Source organism: Electrona antarctica (assembly GCF_951216825.1).
Source record: "Electrona antarctica genome assembly, chromosome: 9".
Taxonomy (NCBI): Eukaryota; Metazoa; Chordata; class Actinopteri; order Myctophiformes; family Myctophidae; genus Electrona; species Electrona antarctica.
This window is the reverse complement of record NC_136790.1, coordinates 38,634,377-38,653,739: the sequence shown is the minus strand read 5'-3', so window position 1 is coordinate 38,653,739 and position 19,363 is coordinate 38,634,377. Positions and strand designations below refer to the sequence as shown.

Below are 19,363 nucleotides of genomic sequence, written 5' to 3'. Positions count from 1 at the left end.
CTACAGTCACTAGGCTATAGGACCTACAGTCACTAGGCTAGGACCTACAGTCACTAGGCTAGGACCTACAGTCACTAGGCTAGAACCTACAGTCACTAGGCTAGAACCTACAGTCACTAGGCTATAGGACCTACAGTCACTAGGCTAGGACCTACAGTCACTAGGCTAGAACCTACAGTCACTAGGCTATAGGACCTACAGTCACTAGGCTAGGACCTACAGTCACTAGGCTAGAACCTACAGTCACTAGGCTATAGGACCTACAGTCACTAGGCTAGGACCTACAGTCACTAGGCTAGAACCTACAGTCACTAGGCTAGGACCTACAGTCACTAGGCTATAGGACCTACAGTCACTAGGCTATAGGACCTACAGTCACTAGGCTATAGGACCTACAGTCACTAGGCTATAGGACCTACAGTCACTAGGCTAGGACCTACAGTCACTAGGCTAGGACCTACAGTCACTAGGCTATAGGACCTACAGTCACTAGGCTAGGACCTACAGTCACTAGGCTAGGACCTACAGTCACTAGGCTATAGGACCTACAGTCACTAGGCTAGGACCTACAGTCACTAGGCTAGGACCTACAGTCACTAGGCTAGGACCTACAGTCACTAGGCTATAGGACCTACAGTCACTAGGCTAGGACCTATAGTCACTAGGCTAGGACCTACAGTCACTAGGCTAGGACCTACAGTCACTAGGCTGTAGGACCTACAGTCACTAGGCTGTAGGACCTACAGTCACTAGGCTAGAACCTACAGTCACTAGGCTAGGACCTACAGTCACTAGGCTATAGGACCTACAGTCACTAGGCTAGGACCTACAGTCACTAGGCTAGGACCTATAGTCACTAGGCTAGGACCTACAGTCACTAGGCTAGGACCTACAGTCACTAGGCTAGGACCTACAGTCACTAGGCTATAGGACCTACAGTCACTAGGCTATAGGACCTACAGTCACTAGGCTATAGGACCTACAGTCACTAGGCTATAGGACCTACAGTCACTAGGCTAGGACCTATAGTCACTAGGCTAGGACCTACAGTCACTAGGCTAGGACCTACAGTCACTAGGCTAGGACCTACAGTCACTAGGCTAGGGCCTACAGTCACTAGGCTATAGGACCTACAGTCACTAGGCTAGGACCTACAGTCACTAGGCTATAGGACCTACAGTCACTAGGCTAGGACCTAGTCACTAGGCTAGGACCTACAGTCACTAGGCTAGGACCTACAGTCACTAGGCTATAGGACCTACAGTCACTAGGCTATAGGACCTACAGTCACTAGGCTAGGACAGTCACTAGGCTATAGTACCTACAGTCACTAGGCTATAGGACCTACAGTCACTAGGCTAGGACCTACAGTCACTAGGCTAGGACCTACAGTCACTAGGCTATAGGACCTACAGTCACTAGGCTATAGGACCTACAGTCACTAGGCTATTGGACCTACAGTCACTAGGCTAGGACCTACAGTCACTAGGCTAGGACCTACAGTCACTAGGCTAGGACCTACAGTCACTAGGCTAGGACCTACAGTTACTAGGCTAGGACCTACAGTCACTAGGCTATAGGACCTACAGTCACTAGGCTAGAACCTACAGTCACTAGGCTAGGACCTACAGTCACTAGGCTAGGACCTACAGTCACTAGGCTAGGACCTATAGTCACTAGGCTAGGACCTACAGTCACTAGGCTAGGACCTACAGTCACTAGGCTAGGACCTACAGTCACTAGGCTAGGACCTACAGTCACTAGGCTATAGGACCTACAGTCACTAGGCTAGGACCTACAGTCACTAGGCTAGGACCTACAGTCACTAGGCTAGGACCTACAGTCACTAGGCTAGGACCTATAGTCACTAGGCTATAGGACCTACAGTCACTAGGCTAGGACCTACAGTCACTAGGCTAGGACCTATAGTCACTAGGCTAGGACCTACAGTCACTAGGCTAGGACCTACAGTCACTAGGCTATAGGACCTACAGTCACTAGGCTATAGGACCTACAGTCACTAGGCTAGGACCTACAGTCACTAGGCTAGGACCTATAGTCACTAGGCTATAGGACCTACAGTCACTAGGCTAGGACCTACAGTCACTAGGCTAGGACCTACAGTCACTAGGCTAGGACCTACAGACACTCGATGCTTGCTGCTTCATTAAGTCCATTTGTTGTCGGTCTTAACGGACTTAAGTCTTAACCCATAATGTATATTCTTGAAGTCATTGTCCTCCACAGACCGAGCAATGAGAAGGACTGTACAGTATATGAAAAAGATCACCGTGGCAACAGGGAGACTGCATTTGCCCCAGTTTGAGGAGCTGGAGAGGTGCTGTAAAGCCTGATGACCATGCCTCATCAATGTCTCACTGTTTCACTAAAACCTTGTGATAGAGCAGTGGTTCTCAACCCTCAAAACAATCCTCTTTGAACTGGGGACCCCCGTGACCCCCCAAAACAATCCTATTTGAACTGGGGACCCCCCCAAAATAGTCCTATTTGAACTGGGGACCCCCCCAAAGCACTTGGATTGATTGTAGGAGTTGAGGCATGCCATTTTGCCTGACTCGGTTCCACAGATAAATATTGTGAAAATACCAGATCTACATGCTCACAACGCCTCGCAATTTGAGGCTATTTTCGCATTTTTTGCCTCTTTCTTATTTTATTTGACGATTATTTGACGATTTGACGAATGTTTTATAGTATATTCTTTTGATTATTTTTGATGCAGTAATGGTCCAGACCATTAACTCTCCCCATTACTATACCGTAACTAATGCTTTCAGTGGGAGAGCTATGTTATGTTGCCGTGTGTGAGTTCCACATACAGATCAAATTGTTACAATGCGACATGATCTCTAATTTCTCAACACAAAATCAGACAACCCAGGGAGGACACTAGGACCCCGCAGCGTCAACAGGCATGGTCCTTTTTCCTCTCTGCCTCCTGCTCCATCTCTGCAGTCACTGTGTGAGAGTGCAAGGGAGAAGAGAGTGAGCTTATGTGTGTGTCTGTGCAAGCATTTACATCAGCAATACTAGGGAGACACCATTTTCTCTCTTAATCTCTCTCTCAATAAATGTACCACTGCCAAAGCTATAGTCACCTGGAAAGACGAAGGCGGAAGACAGCCAAAGGAATGGGGAAGGGAGCAGGCTGTTACCTCAGCACCATTCACAAGGTACAGTGAATGATGTCTTGATGGGGGGAGTGAAGCAGGTTGTGGATCCTCAAGGACCAAAGCAGATGACAGCAGCTGAGGAGAGAGTCTGGTCTAGATACAATGACTTCTCTAGTTTGGCTTTCTAATTTGCTCCTTCTCTTGGGTCATGTCTACATTCTATCTTTCTCTGTCACTGTCTTTCTATACCTTCTATATTATGCTGATTTTGTTTAATGGACCTCGTGGGGAAATATACAGCGTGGTGATATGGTATAATGTAGTGCACTGGCCTAGCTCTTGTACAGTGCGTATAGTAAATGAATGATAGCTGGATAGATCGATGGATGAATGAGGAGGCGTAAGATATGGCCAATCTACACAGTATGATCCTCAGTGTTAATTTAACTCTTAAGAGTGTAAAACTGTACCCAAACAGACCATTACTTGTCCATTTGGGTCTACACATTATGATTGTACTCTGTGTGCAGGAGAGATAGACCCACCCCCCAACCCAATCTGTGACTTAGAAATGTAAGGATTTCTCATCATTGAGGGCAAACATTGGCAAGTAATCAGGGAAACTGTAGCTTGACTTAGAATTGAATTAGTCTGATAGCACAAAGACCATCACCCTGTATGTTTTCCCATGGTTAGCTTTGCAGGAAAGCATTTACTGAAATAACCAGGCAGATCACCTCGATTTAATATAATCCCCAGTATAACCACCCACGTCTATTTGTTGTCTGCTAGACTGATGTTAATTGAAATTGAAAAATCAGGGTAAACTGACTTTAAGTAGCTAGGCCTTTTTAGCTGAAACGTGTTGGCATACTGTTCTCTAGCTCTTAACTATGATGCATACAGTACATATAGGCAATGTCCACACATTGCATACTGGATCCACAGGCACCAGGTTTAGATGTTTCTGTATAGTTTTTAAGTGGTGCAACCACTTCCTTAAGTAGCTTTGAGTGTGCCTGGCTCGCTGCCTGGCTGGCTGGTTGGCTACCTGTGTCTGAGCACGGAAATTGAATTTCGTTGGTTTTCAAAACCAAGTGTCACTGTTGTGCAGCCTAACACACACATACATATTAACTGTATATGATTTCAGGTGTATCAGTACAGTACAGTACAGTACAGTACAGTACAGTACAGTACAGTACAGTACAGTACAGTACAGTACAGTACAGTACAGTACAGTACAGTACAGGGACCCCCTGGGGACCCCCACATGGTAACTCTGTCATTTCTCAACCATTTCGGAACCGGGCCGGCACCCTGGGTGCATTCCTGCGGGTCTGGAAGTTCCGGGGACCCCCCGGGGACCTCCACACGGAGTTGCACCACTTACTTCACACGGGTGTGATTTTTTAACTATAGTCAGACATATTCAACACAGACATAGGTTACAGTGTACAGTGCAACCAGAGATGCCATAGTAGATCCAGACATTCCAGACATGATAGAATAGAACAAAAATGTACAATTTTACAGTATGTAATTGTATAGACGGATTAATAATACATGGATGAGTTTGCATTAATACACTTGACAGGATGTGTACATGAAAGGAGTCCACCACTACCCTATTCACCCTTATATGCTGTGCCTGATGAAGGAACAATCTATTTATGGTGGTGTGGTTCTCAATTTAGGGAGAACCTCAGGGTTCCTTCAGGGGTTCCATTACATCTACAGGTCTGTAACTCCTTCAGTTTGAGAACCACTGGTGTAAACTCTTCTCGTACACATATGGAGTACCAGCTACGTCTTTTGACCTGATTAGACCTTTAGCTAAGCCCGCCCTATCCCCATGGGTTGGACACTTTCCAGCCAGGCTCATTCATTCCAATGTAAATATCAGGAACTTAAATACGGGTTCATTTTTGGAAACAGACCTTCAAAATCTCTTCCAAAGGCCTGCCGTGTGCACTGGGAAAATATGTGCATGACATTTCTTTTTTAAAACAATGTTTTATCATATAGGAAAACTATTGGCGGAGAGGTTTGTCTAACCCATGTTATGCTTAGCTGTGATTGGACCATAGCAGTTTGGGGAGGGGCTTAGCTAAAAGCAACTGGAAACAAATATGATTTTCCGGTGTGTGTGTATATGTATATATATGTGTATGTATATATATATATATATATATATGCCGTCATACATATATGGCTCTGCAGCGGTTTTATATCTTTATATACCCCCTCCCCTCATTTCAATATTCAGGTCGGGTGTTGTGTTGTTTTATCACTGAGAATAATGCCTATAACATGAACACACACAGGTGCGGTAACACTGAGAATGCCTATGACATGATTCACATGAACACACACAGGTACAGTAACACACTGCATATTGCACTTTGCCTTTCATCTCTTTCTCCTTTTGTCTTAGGGCAGGCTTTCACTTATGATGATGAATTCCTTGTGACACGGGACTCGGATCACAAAGTTGGACCCTTGCGTTGACCATCGGCCTTCTGACTACAGGGACGTTTTCAGTTCTTCTAGCCTCTCGTGTCTGGTCGCGACCCCTGACTGTGAAGGATGGGTGATGGGCCTGTGACTGACCCCGCTAGCCTGCGTCGTCCCGCCCTTCAATGGAGCCAACGTGGAACTCCTCCCAGCCACCTCCACAGCCTACGTCTAACATGTCTGCATCCTTTCTGCCCGAGGGTTGGGCTATGTCGCAGTCCTTAGCCTTGCTGGCCATGCTGCTCATGGACCTGTTGGCGGTGGTGGGCAATGTGGCTGTCATGGCAGTCATCGCCAAGGCCCCGCAGCTCCATAAGTTTGCCTTTGTCTTCCACCTGTGTGTGGTAGACTTGCTGGCGGCACTGTTTCTCATGCCCCTTGGCATGCTCTCAAGCCGGGCATTCTTTGGGGAGGCCCTCTGCCGGAGTTACCTCTTCCTCAGCGTGTGCCTGGTCAGCGCCGCCATCCTGTCCATCTCTGCGATCAACGTGGAGCGTTATTACTACATAATACACCCCATGCGCTATGAGGTGAAGATGACCATGGGCCTGGTGGCTTCAGTGCTGGTGGGGATATGGGTCAAGGCTTTGGCTATGTCTGCTCTGCCATTGTTGGCTTGGTTTCTTCAGGGCGGGAGGACTCATCTTCTGGAGGGTGGTGGGGATGGAGGAGGCGGAGGTGGACCAGGGGGGGGAGGCGGAGGAGGTGCAGTTCCCTCACCCCCTGCACAGGGTCACAGGCGCTGCTCGCTGCACTGGACAGGGGGAGGGTCAAACCGCATGACATTCATGGTCCTCTTTACCCTGTTGTACTTCCTGTGCCCGCTGCTGGTCATTCTGGTTGTCTACTGCAACATGTTCAAGGTGGCGCGTGTTGCAGCCATGCACCACGGTCCGCTGCCCACCTGGATGGACACACCACGGCGCCAGCGCTCAGAGTCACTCAGCAGCCGTTCAACCATGGTAACCAGCTCTGGGACAGGCACAGGGACAGCACGCGTGACCCCTCAGCGCCCGTTCGGAGGGGGGAAGGCTGCAGCTGTTCTGGCTGCAGTGGGAGGGCAGTTCCTCTGTTGCTGGCTGCCGTATTTCTCCTTCCACCTCTACTCGGCGCTGGCCGCCAGCCCTCCAGCCATGCTGGCGCCCCTGGAGGAGGTGGTCACTTGGATCGGCTACTTCTGCTTCACCTCCAATCCGTTCTTCTACGGCTGCCTCAACAGGCAGATCCGCGAGGAGTTGGGAAAACATCTCCCTTGCCTGTTTCGACGAGCAAGGGGCGAGGAGGAGGACAGGCTGCCCAGCCGCGAAGGGTCCATAGAAGAGAATTTCCTCCAGTTTCTCCAGGGCACTGGCTGCAACCTAGAGCCTCAAGGCTCACACAGCACCTCCAGTCCCAAGGGGGAGGCCTGTTGCCCTATACCACCTCCGAACTCACAGGCTGTGCCAGTTGATTTCCGTATACCTGGACAAATTGCTGAGGAAACATCAGAGTTTCTTGAGAATGACCAGATTAAGACAAATAATCAATCATATAATCACAGAGTTAAGGTTTCCAAGTCTTTATTTTCAGAAGAAAATAATGATAATAAATTAAGCTAATTTTATCCTATTCAGATTTACTACAGTATGTTTCAGGGGTTGATTCAGTATGTACTGTATGTTTCTTTCTCTCAATATGTTGAAAGTTTTCCAGTAATATTTATAATTTAATTGGTGAAGTCAGATTATTTTATATTTTGCCATTTTCATCTGCTGTTATAGTTTGAGATTTTGTGTAGAGGGAAATACTATAGTGTCTTGGGGATCCCGGTCAACTAAGTATAGGGTTTAAGTGGTTAAAACGGTATACATTTTCATGTAGTTGTCGGAGATGTATTTAGAGATGTATTTGCAAATCAAACAGGGAATTTCTGTTCAATAAGGAATTGCTATTTTGGTCTTTAATGTAATCTCAGTACTGTATCCAAATAACTCAGTGGATTAATATACATTTTTGTTTAGTTCAAATTGTTTAGTTCAAGTAACACAAATATATACTATATGTTTGATTCTATAAAGTAAATTGAATGGAATTAATGTTACATGAAATGTTTCCTGAATATTTTGAATCTCAAATTAGCAAGCATATGCTTAGTACTGCAGTCTTAGTACTTAGTACTGCAGGTATTTACTGCACTGTTGTGACGAAAAGAGAGCTGAGCCAGAAGGCAAAGCTCTCTGTACCGAGCAATCTTTTTTCCTACTCTCACCTATGGTCATGAAGTGTGGGTCATGACCGAAAGAATAAGGTCGCGAATACAATCGGCCGAAATGAGTTTTCTTCGACGGGTGGCTGGCATGTCCCTTAGAGATAGCCGGGGTGAGAAGTTCAGTCACGCGAGAGAGACTCAGAGTAGAGTCGCTGCTTCTCCGCTTGGAAAGGAGCCAGCTTAGGTGGTTCGGGCATCTGGTTAGGATGCCTCTCAGGCGTCTCCCTAGCGAGGTCTTTGAGGCACGTCCCACTGGGAGGAGACCCCGGGGCAGACCAAGGCGCAGTTGGAGTTGAAGTTACTAATGTTGCTCTGGAGAGGGAAGTCTGGAGCTCTCTGGTGGAGCTGTTGCCCCCGCGACCTGACTACGGATAAGCGGTTGAAGATGGATGGATGGATGCTTAGTACAGTAGCCTACATCAGCCTACTCTTTCTAAACACTTTTAGTAGAGGCTGACATTCATGAAAATGTTAATTCATTAAAGAAAATCGTTCCAAATACTCACAGGTTGCCATTGACAAATTAGCTATTCTGGAGGCTCAAGAAAACAATCCCTTTAAATCATTTGCAGATATTATTGGGGAAAACTGCAAGATAAAATACATATTAAATGATGTAATGTTAAATATATCAACATTAATAATAGCCTGCTCACATTGACATTTCTTGGAACATTTATATAGAGATACCATGGCACTGTAAAATGTAATAAGTTGACTTTAAGAAAAATGCAGAAACTGATTGCCTCAAAATCAAACGACTCAGGTCATAGTACTGTATAGTTAACTCAAAGTACTTAATTAGGTTGACAATCAAATCTTTCAAATAATGTGTTAAAGTGCAACTTGGCACTTGCATGTTGTATTTATGTTCAATATAAACAATGACAAGACCAAAAGTGACTTTCATAAAGAGAGAATGTTTTCTTATTTAGTTATAGTGTTTTTATCGAACATTTCCAGGTTATGGCAGGCAGAGTACTGTAGGTTTTAACCTGCAAGTTCAACTTTAAGCATTCAGGAACACTGAATGACATTTGTTAACAAGTGATTTGTATTTATTTAGGTTGTCTGTTGCATGTTGTCAAACTTGAAACTTGATACTAAAAATGCTGGCCATTTGCCAAATTAATACTATATATCTTAATATGTAATAGACAACTGCAATGAAAATGCATTATGTTGGGATGCCACTGTAAAATGTTATTAATCAACTTAGTATATATATATATATATATATATATATATATATATATATACTGACCATAACTAATTTCTGCTTACTTTGATGACTACTAAGTTAAGACATCTTTCTGGCGAGGATGTTATCAGGATGCTGTGATTTAAGTAAATAATACATTTTTTTAATATTTTTGCTTGAACCTTCAGTGAAATTTGTGTTCAAATAAAGGTTAAATTAATGTTTGTAAACCATACATTTTGGACGCACATTCATAATATTGCCTATGGCCCTGCCATGTAGGACCACTGACAAAGAAAACATGTTTTCTCCCTTTTTTTTGGCTGATGGGTTCCCACTTCCCAGATTGCTGACTTACCAATATATCATTAAAAACTATGAAAATGCATTTTTTTTAAAAGATCTTTATGAATAATCTGTGCATGCATTCTTCCTCTTTAATGTAATATGCATACTAGTAATACCCTCTCTCTTTTGAAACCTTTTGAAAGATGCGGTTCAAACACTTTGACCCAAAGGTGACATTTAAACTTCAAGAACCACAGGCAGTGGTTTGACATTCATCTTAAAAAAAAGAAAATGAACACATCAAGGGCTGTGGTAGACAGACAGACAGACAGACAGACAGACCGATAGAGACACACATCTACTGTATATATGTATAGTGAGTATTCAGTAGGCTATATATATTCAGTATACTCTGTGTGTCTATATATGTATGTGTGTGTGTGTGTGTGTGTGTGTGTGTGTGTGTGTGTGTGTGTGTGTGTGTGTGGTATATATATAACCATGTACATATAGTAGATAGATTGTTGTATACTGTATTATTATTATTTATAATAATACAGTATTATTAGAAATAGCTGAGGAACCAGAACAAAATAATTGTAACTCTTATATAACTCTGCACAAGATGTAATAATATTAACCTTGGACCCTAATGTTTATATATGCACAAAATTAAATTAACTTAAAACAGCCTTATATTCTGCCAGCGTTTAACACTGTCTTTCAGCTGAACACAACAGGGCCTCACACCTCAGCAGTGGACCTCAGTCAACCCACCCCCAGTGTCTCCAGGCTCTGCCATCCCCATGGCAACGTATACCCAATGACATTTCACAATGCTGTTGTAGTAGGTGGTAGGAGGGGTTTGTTCTTTTAGGGACACATAAAGATGCCCTTATCATTACTTCTCAGCAATTCTGGCTGTATGGGGCCGTAGTGCATGCAGCCCACACTTGTTTTTTCAATATCACCAGGGTTATAGGCTACCGGCAACATGCAATCTGTTACAGATAATAATAATAATAATAATAAACTTTATTTATATAGCACCTTTTTGAACAATGTTCCAAAGTGCTTAACTATAGTTACAACAGAAAATAAAACAATCAAGAAGTCACAAACATCACAGTAATTAAAGACGAAATTAAGCAACAACACTAGCGGGGGGGGGGGGGGGGGGGTATCAAGTGCTGGGGGTTAAAAAAGGCCTCTCTGTATAGATGTTTCTTTAATTTTGTTTTGAAAATTGTGAGGGAACTAGCAACCCCGAGGTCGAGAGGGAGCCTGTTCCAGGGAGTCTGTTCCAGAGATGATCTGCTGATGATTGCCATAAGGTAATTGAGTGATTCATTGTTTACTTGGATCTCAGCCCTATTGGACTATTCTTCCAACAGTACTACATAGTATCAAAAAACACAGTATACAAGTACAGGGAAAAACAATACGGTAACACATTCACAAAAGTTGATACACACAGCACAGCTTATACGGATAATAATGCATACAGTTGGGTGCCACCGATATTGTCCCTTATCATTTGACCCATTTAGGCCTGACCTCAAAATTTTAAAAAAGTCCTTCTAAATCCTCCAGTTTTCTGAAATAAATATTTTCACGATTTTTCAAAAATAGCAGACCTACAAGCTCGTAGCGTGCCACTCGGTGGCGCGCTATGAGCTTGTGATTGAAGTGATGTGATGAAGTGAGGGGCGCAGCGAGGGCAGCCAGTATTTATATCAGCCAGATGACAGATGACATCTTACATCGTCATTTAATGCCCTAAACAAACATTAAAGTATACGTAGACTTGGCTGCCACCAGAGTGGAATAGTAAGAGAGTGGCGACATGCTTTGATCTCACCGCAAAGCGGGTGCCTATGGGCTATAGTTCCAAACATTGGAACTATCCCATTGAGATAGAATGAGCATTTCCGATGGCTAACCCCAATCACACCCACAATGGACGATTTGCACGGAATAGTCCTGGATATTTTCAAAATGGAAAAATTAACATACATGCTAAGAACTAGACTAGACAATTTCTACCAAATTTGGAACAACTGGATAGTACACATTGCCCCTCTGAGAGCTGACTTTGTGTGATCTCACTGGCCCTAATAGCCTGCTTTATGATCTTAGTAGAAAATGTTTAAGACACCCTTCCTCCTCTCATGGTCGAAGTCCAAAGCTGTTTTGTTTTTGTCCCCCTCAGCAATATTGTAAATACTTTCGTTTCTTGATTGTTGTTTTTTTTTTTGTCTTTTTCTTTTGTCTGTCTTACTTTTTTGTCTGCCCACTCTTTCTTCTTTTTCTCCTTCTGAAATGTACACTCTGAAGCGATATTGCCCTTTGCCCCTGTTAAGTGTTGACCTGATGCCATATGTAGTCCTGAAGAAAGCAAGGACACAGAGACACTGGAGATGGAGTCACTTGGAGGGGGGAGGGAGGGAAGAGGGGTGAAAAAAGAAATCCTGGGAACTGCACACTTATGTTTTTGTACTGCTTTTTCCAAATAAAATAAATATTATAAAAAAAAGAATGAGCATTTCCGCATTCCATTGTTACAATGGGAGTCAATTAACGTTAGTGTCGTGACTGTCGTCACTCTCATACTATTCCACTCAGGCTGCCACATGATGTAATTTCGGAAAGCCATGCATTGGAGCATAGCGCCCCTCAAAAAAGTATACTCGAGTCATAAGTCATAACTTCCAAAAATAATTCATTACATAATAAGAAAAATCACACCCGTGTGAACTTAAGTAAGTGGTGCAACTCCGTGTGGGGGTCCCCGGAACTTCCAGACCCACAGGAACGCGCCCAGGGGGCCTGGCCGGACCGGTTCCGGCGAGCCGTCCTGCGTCCAAACGGTTGAGAAATGACAGAGTTACCATGACAGAGTTACCATGTGGGGGTCCCTCTACTGTACTGTACTGATACACCCAAAATCATCATATATACAGTTAATATGTATGTGTGTGTTAGGCTGCACAACAGTGACACTTGGTTTTGAAAACGAACCAAATGCTATTTTCGTGCTCAGACACAGGTAGCCAACCAGCCAGCCAGCCAGCCAGGCAGGCACACAAAGCTACTTAATGAAGTGGTTGCCCACTTAAAATAAATTACATTTTGGCAGAAAAGCTGCTTTCTTCTGTGGTCAAGATGGTCAACATGCCTCTAGGTGGCACCATTGTCATAGGCATGGGATATAGTCTACTGCTACATTATGCCTGGCTTGCCTGCTGTGTAGAAGATAAATATAGGCCATCCCAGGTCCAGAGTACACCTCACAGCTCACCTAGCTAAAATAACCATTATTGCCCAATAATTATTGTTGTTAATTTGTAGATATAACATTTTAAACCGATTCTGGAGAAGTCCCTGTGCTCTAGTACAATATTCATAATGTACACTACTAGGTATATAGGCTATAGGTGCAGTCACACACAATGCAATGCATCTCGTAAAAGTCACTGGCAGAAAGGATGGACTATGACCCATACTCTCACTCTACTGCGTCCGTCCGTGCGTGGTGTCTTCTTTTCAGCCTGCATCATCATTAGGGCGGTCCCTTCAAGTTTCCACTTCCACATTATTTCGAGTCCCTCCTTCGCGCGCACGGGGCGGGGGGGCATACACACACACACACACACAAGTCTGCCCATGCAGACAGTGAATGCACTGAAAACTTCTGGCCAAAATAAAACCACACCGGAGCTGCCTGAGCCCAGCAGACAAAACACATCCTGTTGCAAAACTAATTGGAATAAAGGTGACATCACGTTAGCCACTTGTTTTCTTTCTAGTTAAAATATTATACAATATATTGTATTGCCTATTGCGATATAAACGGTTGGTAACACTGCATGGGTTAGATAGCGCTATCTTCTATGACCGTGAACTGTGGAATCACACAGTTAGCCTAGATAAAAACGACATTTTAATGTCGTGGTTAAACAACGCAGATATTAAAGGATAGGTATAGCCTTGACTCCTATGTATTTAGTCGATTTTCACATTTGCATATACCTATAGTAGCCTACGAAAGTAAAAGTCAGACGATAAAATCTTGGTCATCCATAGCTTAGCTATAATATTCTACTTACAGACAGATGATATTGTGGAATATTTGTGTCGAATAAACTTGCAGAAATTAGACAGGCTACCTCAGTGTACACTACAGTGTCCACTGTCCAGTCTTTAAAAACTAATTTTATATATTTGGTTTTAACTATAGAGGAATGGACAGATATTCCTTTTACTCCTAATGGACTCCACATGTTCTTATTTCTTGATTGTAAACATCTTGCTAGTTTGCAGTTTTAAATCTTTGATATGTCTGTTTGTAAACTTGTTTTTGAAAAGTTTTATACATAAAGATTATCATTAATATCGCCTTTAATTTACTTTTATGCTTTTCTGCAGACATCACAGGTAAAGTGGTATCTACCTTTACCACAAGCCCCCACCCACAGACTCAGCTATAGTCCTCAGCAATGGCAAGCAGCAAAGAAGATGGTAAGTTAACATCCAAATGTGACAGTATTATAGCAGCTATAATAAATAGTATAAAATACTGAAACCAGATATATAATCATTAAGGAAAGTTTATGCATGCATTATGTGTACTATATGTAAACTCGTCATTTCCAGTTTTCCAGCCATTCTGTTGCAAAAAACAAAAGCATTTTAACCCCCGAGTGGGTTGAGAACCCCTGTATATAGCTTGCTTTTTGCAGCCCTCCATCGCACCACACATACATACCTTATTAGCTGAAATTCTTAGATTTCAGTGATTCAACTGTGCCCAAATCCAGCAGCCTCAGAACGATCTCTACTTGGTATTTCTAAACGTAACCTAGAGTAAACTATGCCTAAACCTAAACTTATTCCTAACTTTAACCTCAGTAAAATGGTGCCAAAACCTAATCCTATTCCTAAACTTAACCTCAGCAAAACTATGCCTAAACCCAAAACGTATTTCTATCTTATCCTCAGTAAAACAAATACAAGAATACAAGAACCGCCCCAGCATGTGGTCGGGGGAAAAATGAAGGTGAGCGTGTTTTGGGGTGAGCCTTCCGGTTACCATTCGACTTGTGTTGCTGACAGATGGACAGGCTCTTAAAACACTTAAACCGCCATTGGCGTCCCCAAACGTCCGACCGTCCGTGTTTTTATTGATTATGATAGATTGCGCTCTTCGCCAATGTATGAATGGTTGGTAGGAGACCGATAAAACCGGAAATGAACCAAGTCTCTATCCGTCTCAATGTAAACAGATTTACAAAAATGCATTTATCTCGGATTCTCTTCCCAGATTGCGTTTTTGGTCAAAAAAGCTTTATTCAACGGCCCATAACTACGCAGAACTACTATGCATATATATATTTTTTTGGCTTTCGACTTTTTATTGATGGAGGGATAGATGAAAGTAGGCTGACAGGAAATGGGGAGAGAGATGGGGGGGTGACACGCAGTAAAGGCCGTCGGGATCGGGAGTCGAGCCCGCAGCACACTGCCAGACTGGATTACCAGCCAAGGTGCCCAGACAGCTACGCCAGCCGCCCGGGCCACTATGCATAACAACACATAACTTCATAACTACTATGATCACGTTTATAAAAAGTGTTTTCCAGGTGAAAGAAAATATGATCGTCCGTCACTCCACACAGTGTTTGTTTACATCCGGTTCACGTCTCTGGTCCCATGGGTCTTCAAATTAAGGGTTTTCACTGAAAAACACTGTTGCGGAATAATTAATTAATTCATGCCTGGCAGTTAATGTGTCAAGTGTTTTATAATATTTGTTTTTGTCTATAGTGAAGGTGTGTGTTTTGTGGATGTATGGGACTTATATGTACTGGTTACATTTCCCATTGGCTAGCATTAGGCTATTTGAAGGAGCTTTTTGGTGTGGCTTCTGCAAACAAAAATGCAGAATCCCTGAGCTTCACACTGAGGGAATGAAAAAAAGTCTAGCCAAGCAGCCAGCAGTGTCCACAGTTAGTCTCATTTTTAGAAAAAGGGTGTGCAGTCAGAAAGCCTTGCCAGACAGCAGAGGCACAGATTCACAGAAGACGGTCTTGGTAAGAGTCTTTAAATGGTCCATGATTAGTTTTTTAGTGTTATGGTTTAGGTATAAAGAAGCGGGCAAGGTTTTTTTAAACACATTAAAACTGGGCGTGTGTGTGTGTGTGTGTGTGTGCGTGCGTGCGTGCGTGCACGCGTGCGTGCACGCGTGCACGCGTGTGTGTGTGTGTATAATTATTATTATATAGCTCTTAGGATTTAGAACATTTTGATCTTATCTTTTTTGATCTTCTGTTCCAGAGGTTCTTGCCACAAAACATGTTCAGATGGGGTGTCTGTCTGCGGCCAAATACAACAACTACTCTGATTTAGAAGGCCCTTGTAGAATCGGCCTCAGGTCTTAATGGGGTTAATACAAAGTACAGTTGGGTGCCACCGATATTGTCCCTTATCATTTGACCCATTTAGGCCTGACCTCAAAATTTAAAAAAAATCCTTCTAAATCCTCCAGTTTTCTGAAATATTTTTCAAAAATAGCAGACCTACAAGCTCGTAGCGCGCCACTCGGTGGCGCGCTATGAGCTTGTAGATCTGCTATTTTTCAATAGCTAAATTATAACATAATGTTTAAAACACCAAAAGGGGTTCCCGCCCAAAATGGGTTAACTGTCCTTTTGCGCAGATCACGCAAACCTCAGCAAAAAGAAAAGGACAATATCGATGGCCTCCAACTGTAGGCCTCTGTTTTTCCTAACTGTGCATGTTGTTGCTGCTTCACACAGGGTACATCGTCGGCTTGCTCATAAAAATTGGGTCAATTGTTGTACAGCATCTATAACTTTTTTTTTTTTCTTAATTTTTCTACTAATACTAGATCAGCTCTTACCTGTTTTAGTTTGGCAATTTGTTTTTGCACTTTGGGAAAAACATTCTACCATTTATACTGTGTCTACCAAAGACTGGGGCTGGCTATGTTATATCAAGATGTACAAAAAAAAAAAAAGCTTTGATGATGATTTAGGTCAGTTGGTTCGTAGTTTCGGTGAATATGTAATTTTAGTTCTGTCTCACAGTATTACTATATGATAAGACTTTGATGTTCAAAAATAAAAGAAAAAACATTTTAAATTTGCCATACAGAATAGAAGCTTCTAGAGTAGACAGTGTTCAGTCTGGCCAATATTATTTTCCCTCAAATGCGTTCAACTTTCAGACCACTAGATGGCAAAATGTGCTCACATAGTCTGTACTACAGTGTAGAGTCTGTGAATGAAAACTATCTGAATACCAATATTCACAGTAATAAATCAGACTAGGACAGTTCTGCATAGACTTTGAGTTTATCCTTCAGTTCATGGGACTAATATGAATAGGGGTGGCTGTGGCTCAGGAGGTAGAGCAGGTCGTCCAATGATCCCTGGGTCGGCGGTTCGAATTCTGACTCCTCCTGTCCACATGTCGAAATGTCCTTGGGCAAGACACTGAACCCTACATTGCCTCCAATGAGTTGGTCGGTGTGAGTTTGCCACCATTGGTGTGTGAATGTGGGAAGTGAGGATGCTGGGCATTGCTGGCGTCGACTGGTCGCCGCTTCACCTCCCAATGTATGAATGAATGAGCACTTGAAAAAGCACTATAAAAATGCAATTCATTATTGAAGGCTGTCTATATGAAGTTATCAACAACATCCCCATACCCTGGCCCTTGTGTTTTCCCACTTATTCATGTAGGGCAGCTAAGCAAGACTGTGCCTTACTGACTTTTATACTTAATAAATATCTCAAAAGCAGCAGCGAGCGCAGTCAAATTCTGAACAAAATCAAGTGAACAATTATAGGATCACCCCATTTTGGAAGCCCATATAGACCATAAATGTGAATAATAGGCCCTCAGCATACTTCATAATAGAGGAAGTTGGACACAGACTTCTGGCTTCTGGCTTTCCTGGGTATCTGTTTTTTGACTATTTATAGTACATAATGGCAGGCATAAAGGATTTCACTTCCCATGCATGTGCTGTGCTTTGGTTGCCTGTTCATTCTCTCCAGAGATTTTTCCAGAAGAGATTTTTTTTTTGTGGCTTTCGCCTTTATTTTATATATTTTATGGAGGGACAGACAGTAGGCTGACAGGAAATGGGGAGAGAGATGGGGGGGAAGACATGCAGTAAAGGCCGTCGGGATCGGGAGTCGAACCCGCGGCACACTGCCAGACTGGATTACCAGCCAAGGTGCCTGGACCACTGAGCCATGGCCCAGGCCCAGAAGAGATTTAAAGTTCAGTTCACATTGCGGCTTATAATGCTGAACTAAGATGGGTCTCTGCTTATTGATCCACACTTACTATTTGATTTCCTCTTTATTTATGTCATTTTTTGGGGTCATCTCATCTCTCCAGCTCTTTGACATACATTTTCGGCTCGGGATATGAGATAAAAATAGCAATACCCGGGTATCGGAGGAGACCCGAGGCTTTCTTCACCCTCCCGATGACTGATTGTGGGGGTTAGCAGCGATGGAGTACTTGTAGAGAGGCTGGGGAATTGGGAATTGGCTTTACTAAATTGGGACTTGAAGGGGAGAAAATGTTTTTCTTTTGTCTTGAAGGGGCATGTTTTGCACAATAACAGTCTTTTCATTATGTCTGCCCACGATCTCTGTGATTCATACAGTAGGCTACGTTTGTTTACCTCAGTCACTGATACTAAAATCTGATATTTTATTTTTATTTTTTTCTATGAACCTGTGACTTGATACCCATAAAACGAAAATAAAAAATGATTTTGAAAAGAAAAATAGCAATAGCAGGATAATCAAGTTAAATTGGACGTGGTTAAACAAGAACATGAGCAGAATGATAAATGGGTTCTCTCTCCTGATTGGATGAAATTGGTGACACACCTGAAAATGTATTTTCTGTTTATTAAGAGAGAGACAGGTAGACCCGTTAACTGAACAAACACTATAGCAATGATTACTACGGTATCAAAATATCGACCTTTAACTTGTTAACAAAAAATGTTTGTTTTAACAACACTGTCCACTTGAATTTAGATGCTCCGTGGTAGGTTTCTTTCTCTAGTCTTGCCACATCTAGAGTTTCTAGTATCTATTAGATGAGTGTAACACATTGTTTCCCTGCACGCACCTTGGTTCTCAGCTGTTGTGCTGTACAGCAGTTTGTGTCAGGCCTTCCCGGCTGTCATACCGTAACGTCGGTCTCTGCAATGCCTATCTCTGCCGCTGTTTTCATTCAAATCAGCTATGGGGAAGCTCATCCCACGGTTGCTGGGGCAACCAAGGAGGATGGCCCCCTGTCTGCGAGAGGGAAGCCTTGGGCAGCCTTTCATCTGGCCCCTGTGGGGCCTGACAGAGTGCTGTTGGCCTGGTGCTGGCTGGGAGGAGGAGCTAGATCTGCAGAGGGATTTTACAGGCCCAGCATGAACCCCACCACTGCTGCTCTGCCACCCTGGGTTGACTGCGAGAGAGCACGTTCGTCACAGGAGCTGCTGGCCTCTCCCTCAGCCGGCTGTTCTGCGGCTCTGACTCACTGCGCTCCAGTCGTAACGAGAAGACGGGCGGCACAATGTCATCCCCCTGCACGAGTAAGGGACAAGGGAACCCCAAGCCCAAATCCCCCTTACGCAAGAGGGGAAGCCTGCAGAGCACCACCAGCCCCGGTGAGTGGAATACTGTGTGTGTATGTTCGGGGTGAGGTGGGGGGTATATCTCAAAGAAACATTAAGTTGTGGTGTTCTGGAGTCAGACAGATGCACAGATTCCTGTGCAGTGATGTTCAGGAATTCAAGCTCTTCACAGTTCACACACACACACACACACACACACACACACACACAACAGTGGATAGGTGACACAGTTGAGCATTGTGGAGATTTGTTTGTGGTCTAATATGAACACTGAACAACAGGCTTCGTAATGA

The 19,363-nt window shown here is 43.4% G+C and overlaps 2 protein-coding genes across 4 annotated transcripts in view; both read left to right on the top strand.

Annotated features, from left to right (window-relative positions):
• Positions 1–5,776: 5,776 nt before the first annotated feature.
• On the top strand, positions 5,777–7,249 carry LOC306929978 (G-protein coupled receptor 61-like; the record flags this gene model as incomplete). Its single annotated transcript, XM_079510713.1, has 1 exon — positions 5,777–7,249. The coding sequence occupies one exon, from the start codon at positions 5,777–5,779 to the stop codon at positions 7,247–7,249; it is 1,473 nt and encodes a 490-aa protein (XP_079366839.1).
• Positions 7,250–13,843: 6,594 nt separating this feature from the next.
• The window catches only part of ampd2a (adenosine monophosphate deaminase 2a), a gene marked incomplete at its 5' end in the record, with an annotated part of 44,996 nt that continues 39,476 nt past the window's right edge, over positions 13,844–19,363 (top strand). For 2 of the 3 annotated variants that reach the window (XM_079509502.1, XM_079509501.1), the window contains one exon: positions 13,844–13,909. In XM_079509502.1, the coding sequence (XP_079365628.1) occupies positions 13,888–13,909 (22 nt within the window). Of the gene's footprint in view, positions 13,910–19,009; positions 19,104–19,363 lie in introns of those variants that run through there. The other variant, XM_079509500.1, reaches the window with a different exon arrangement.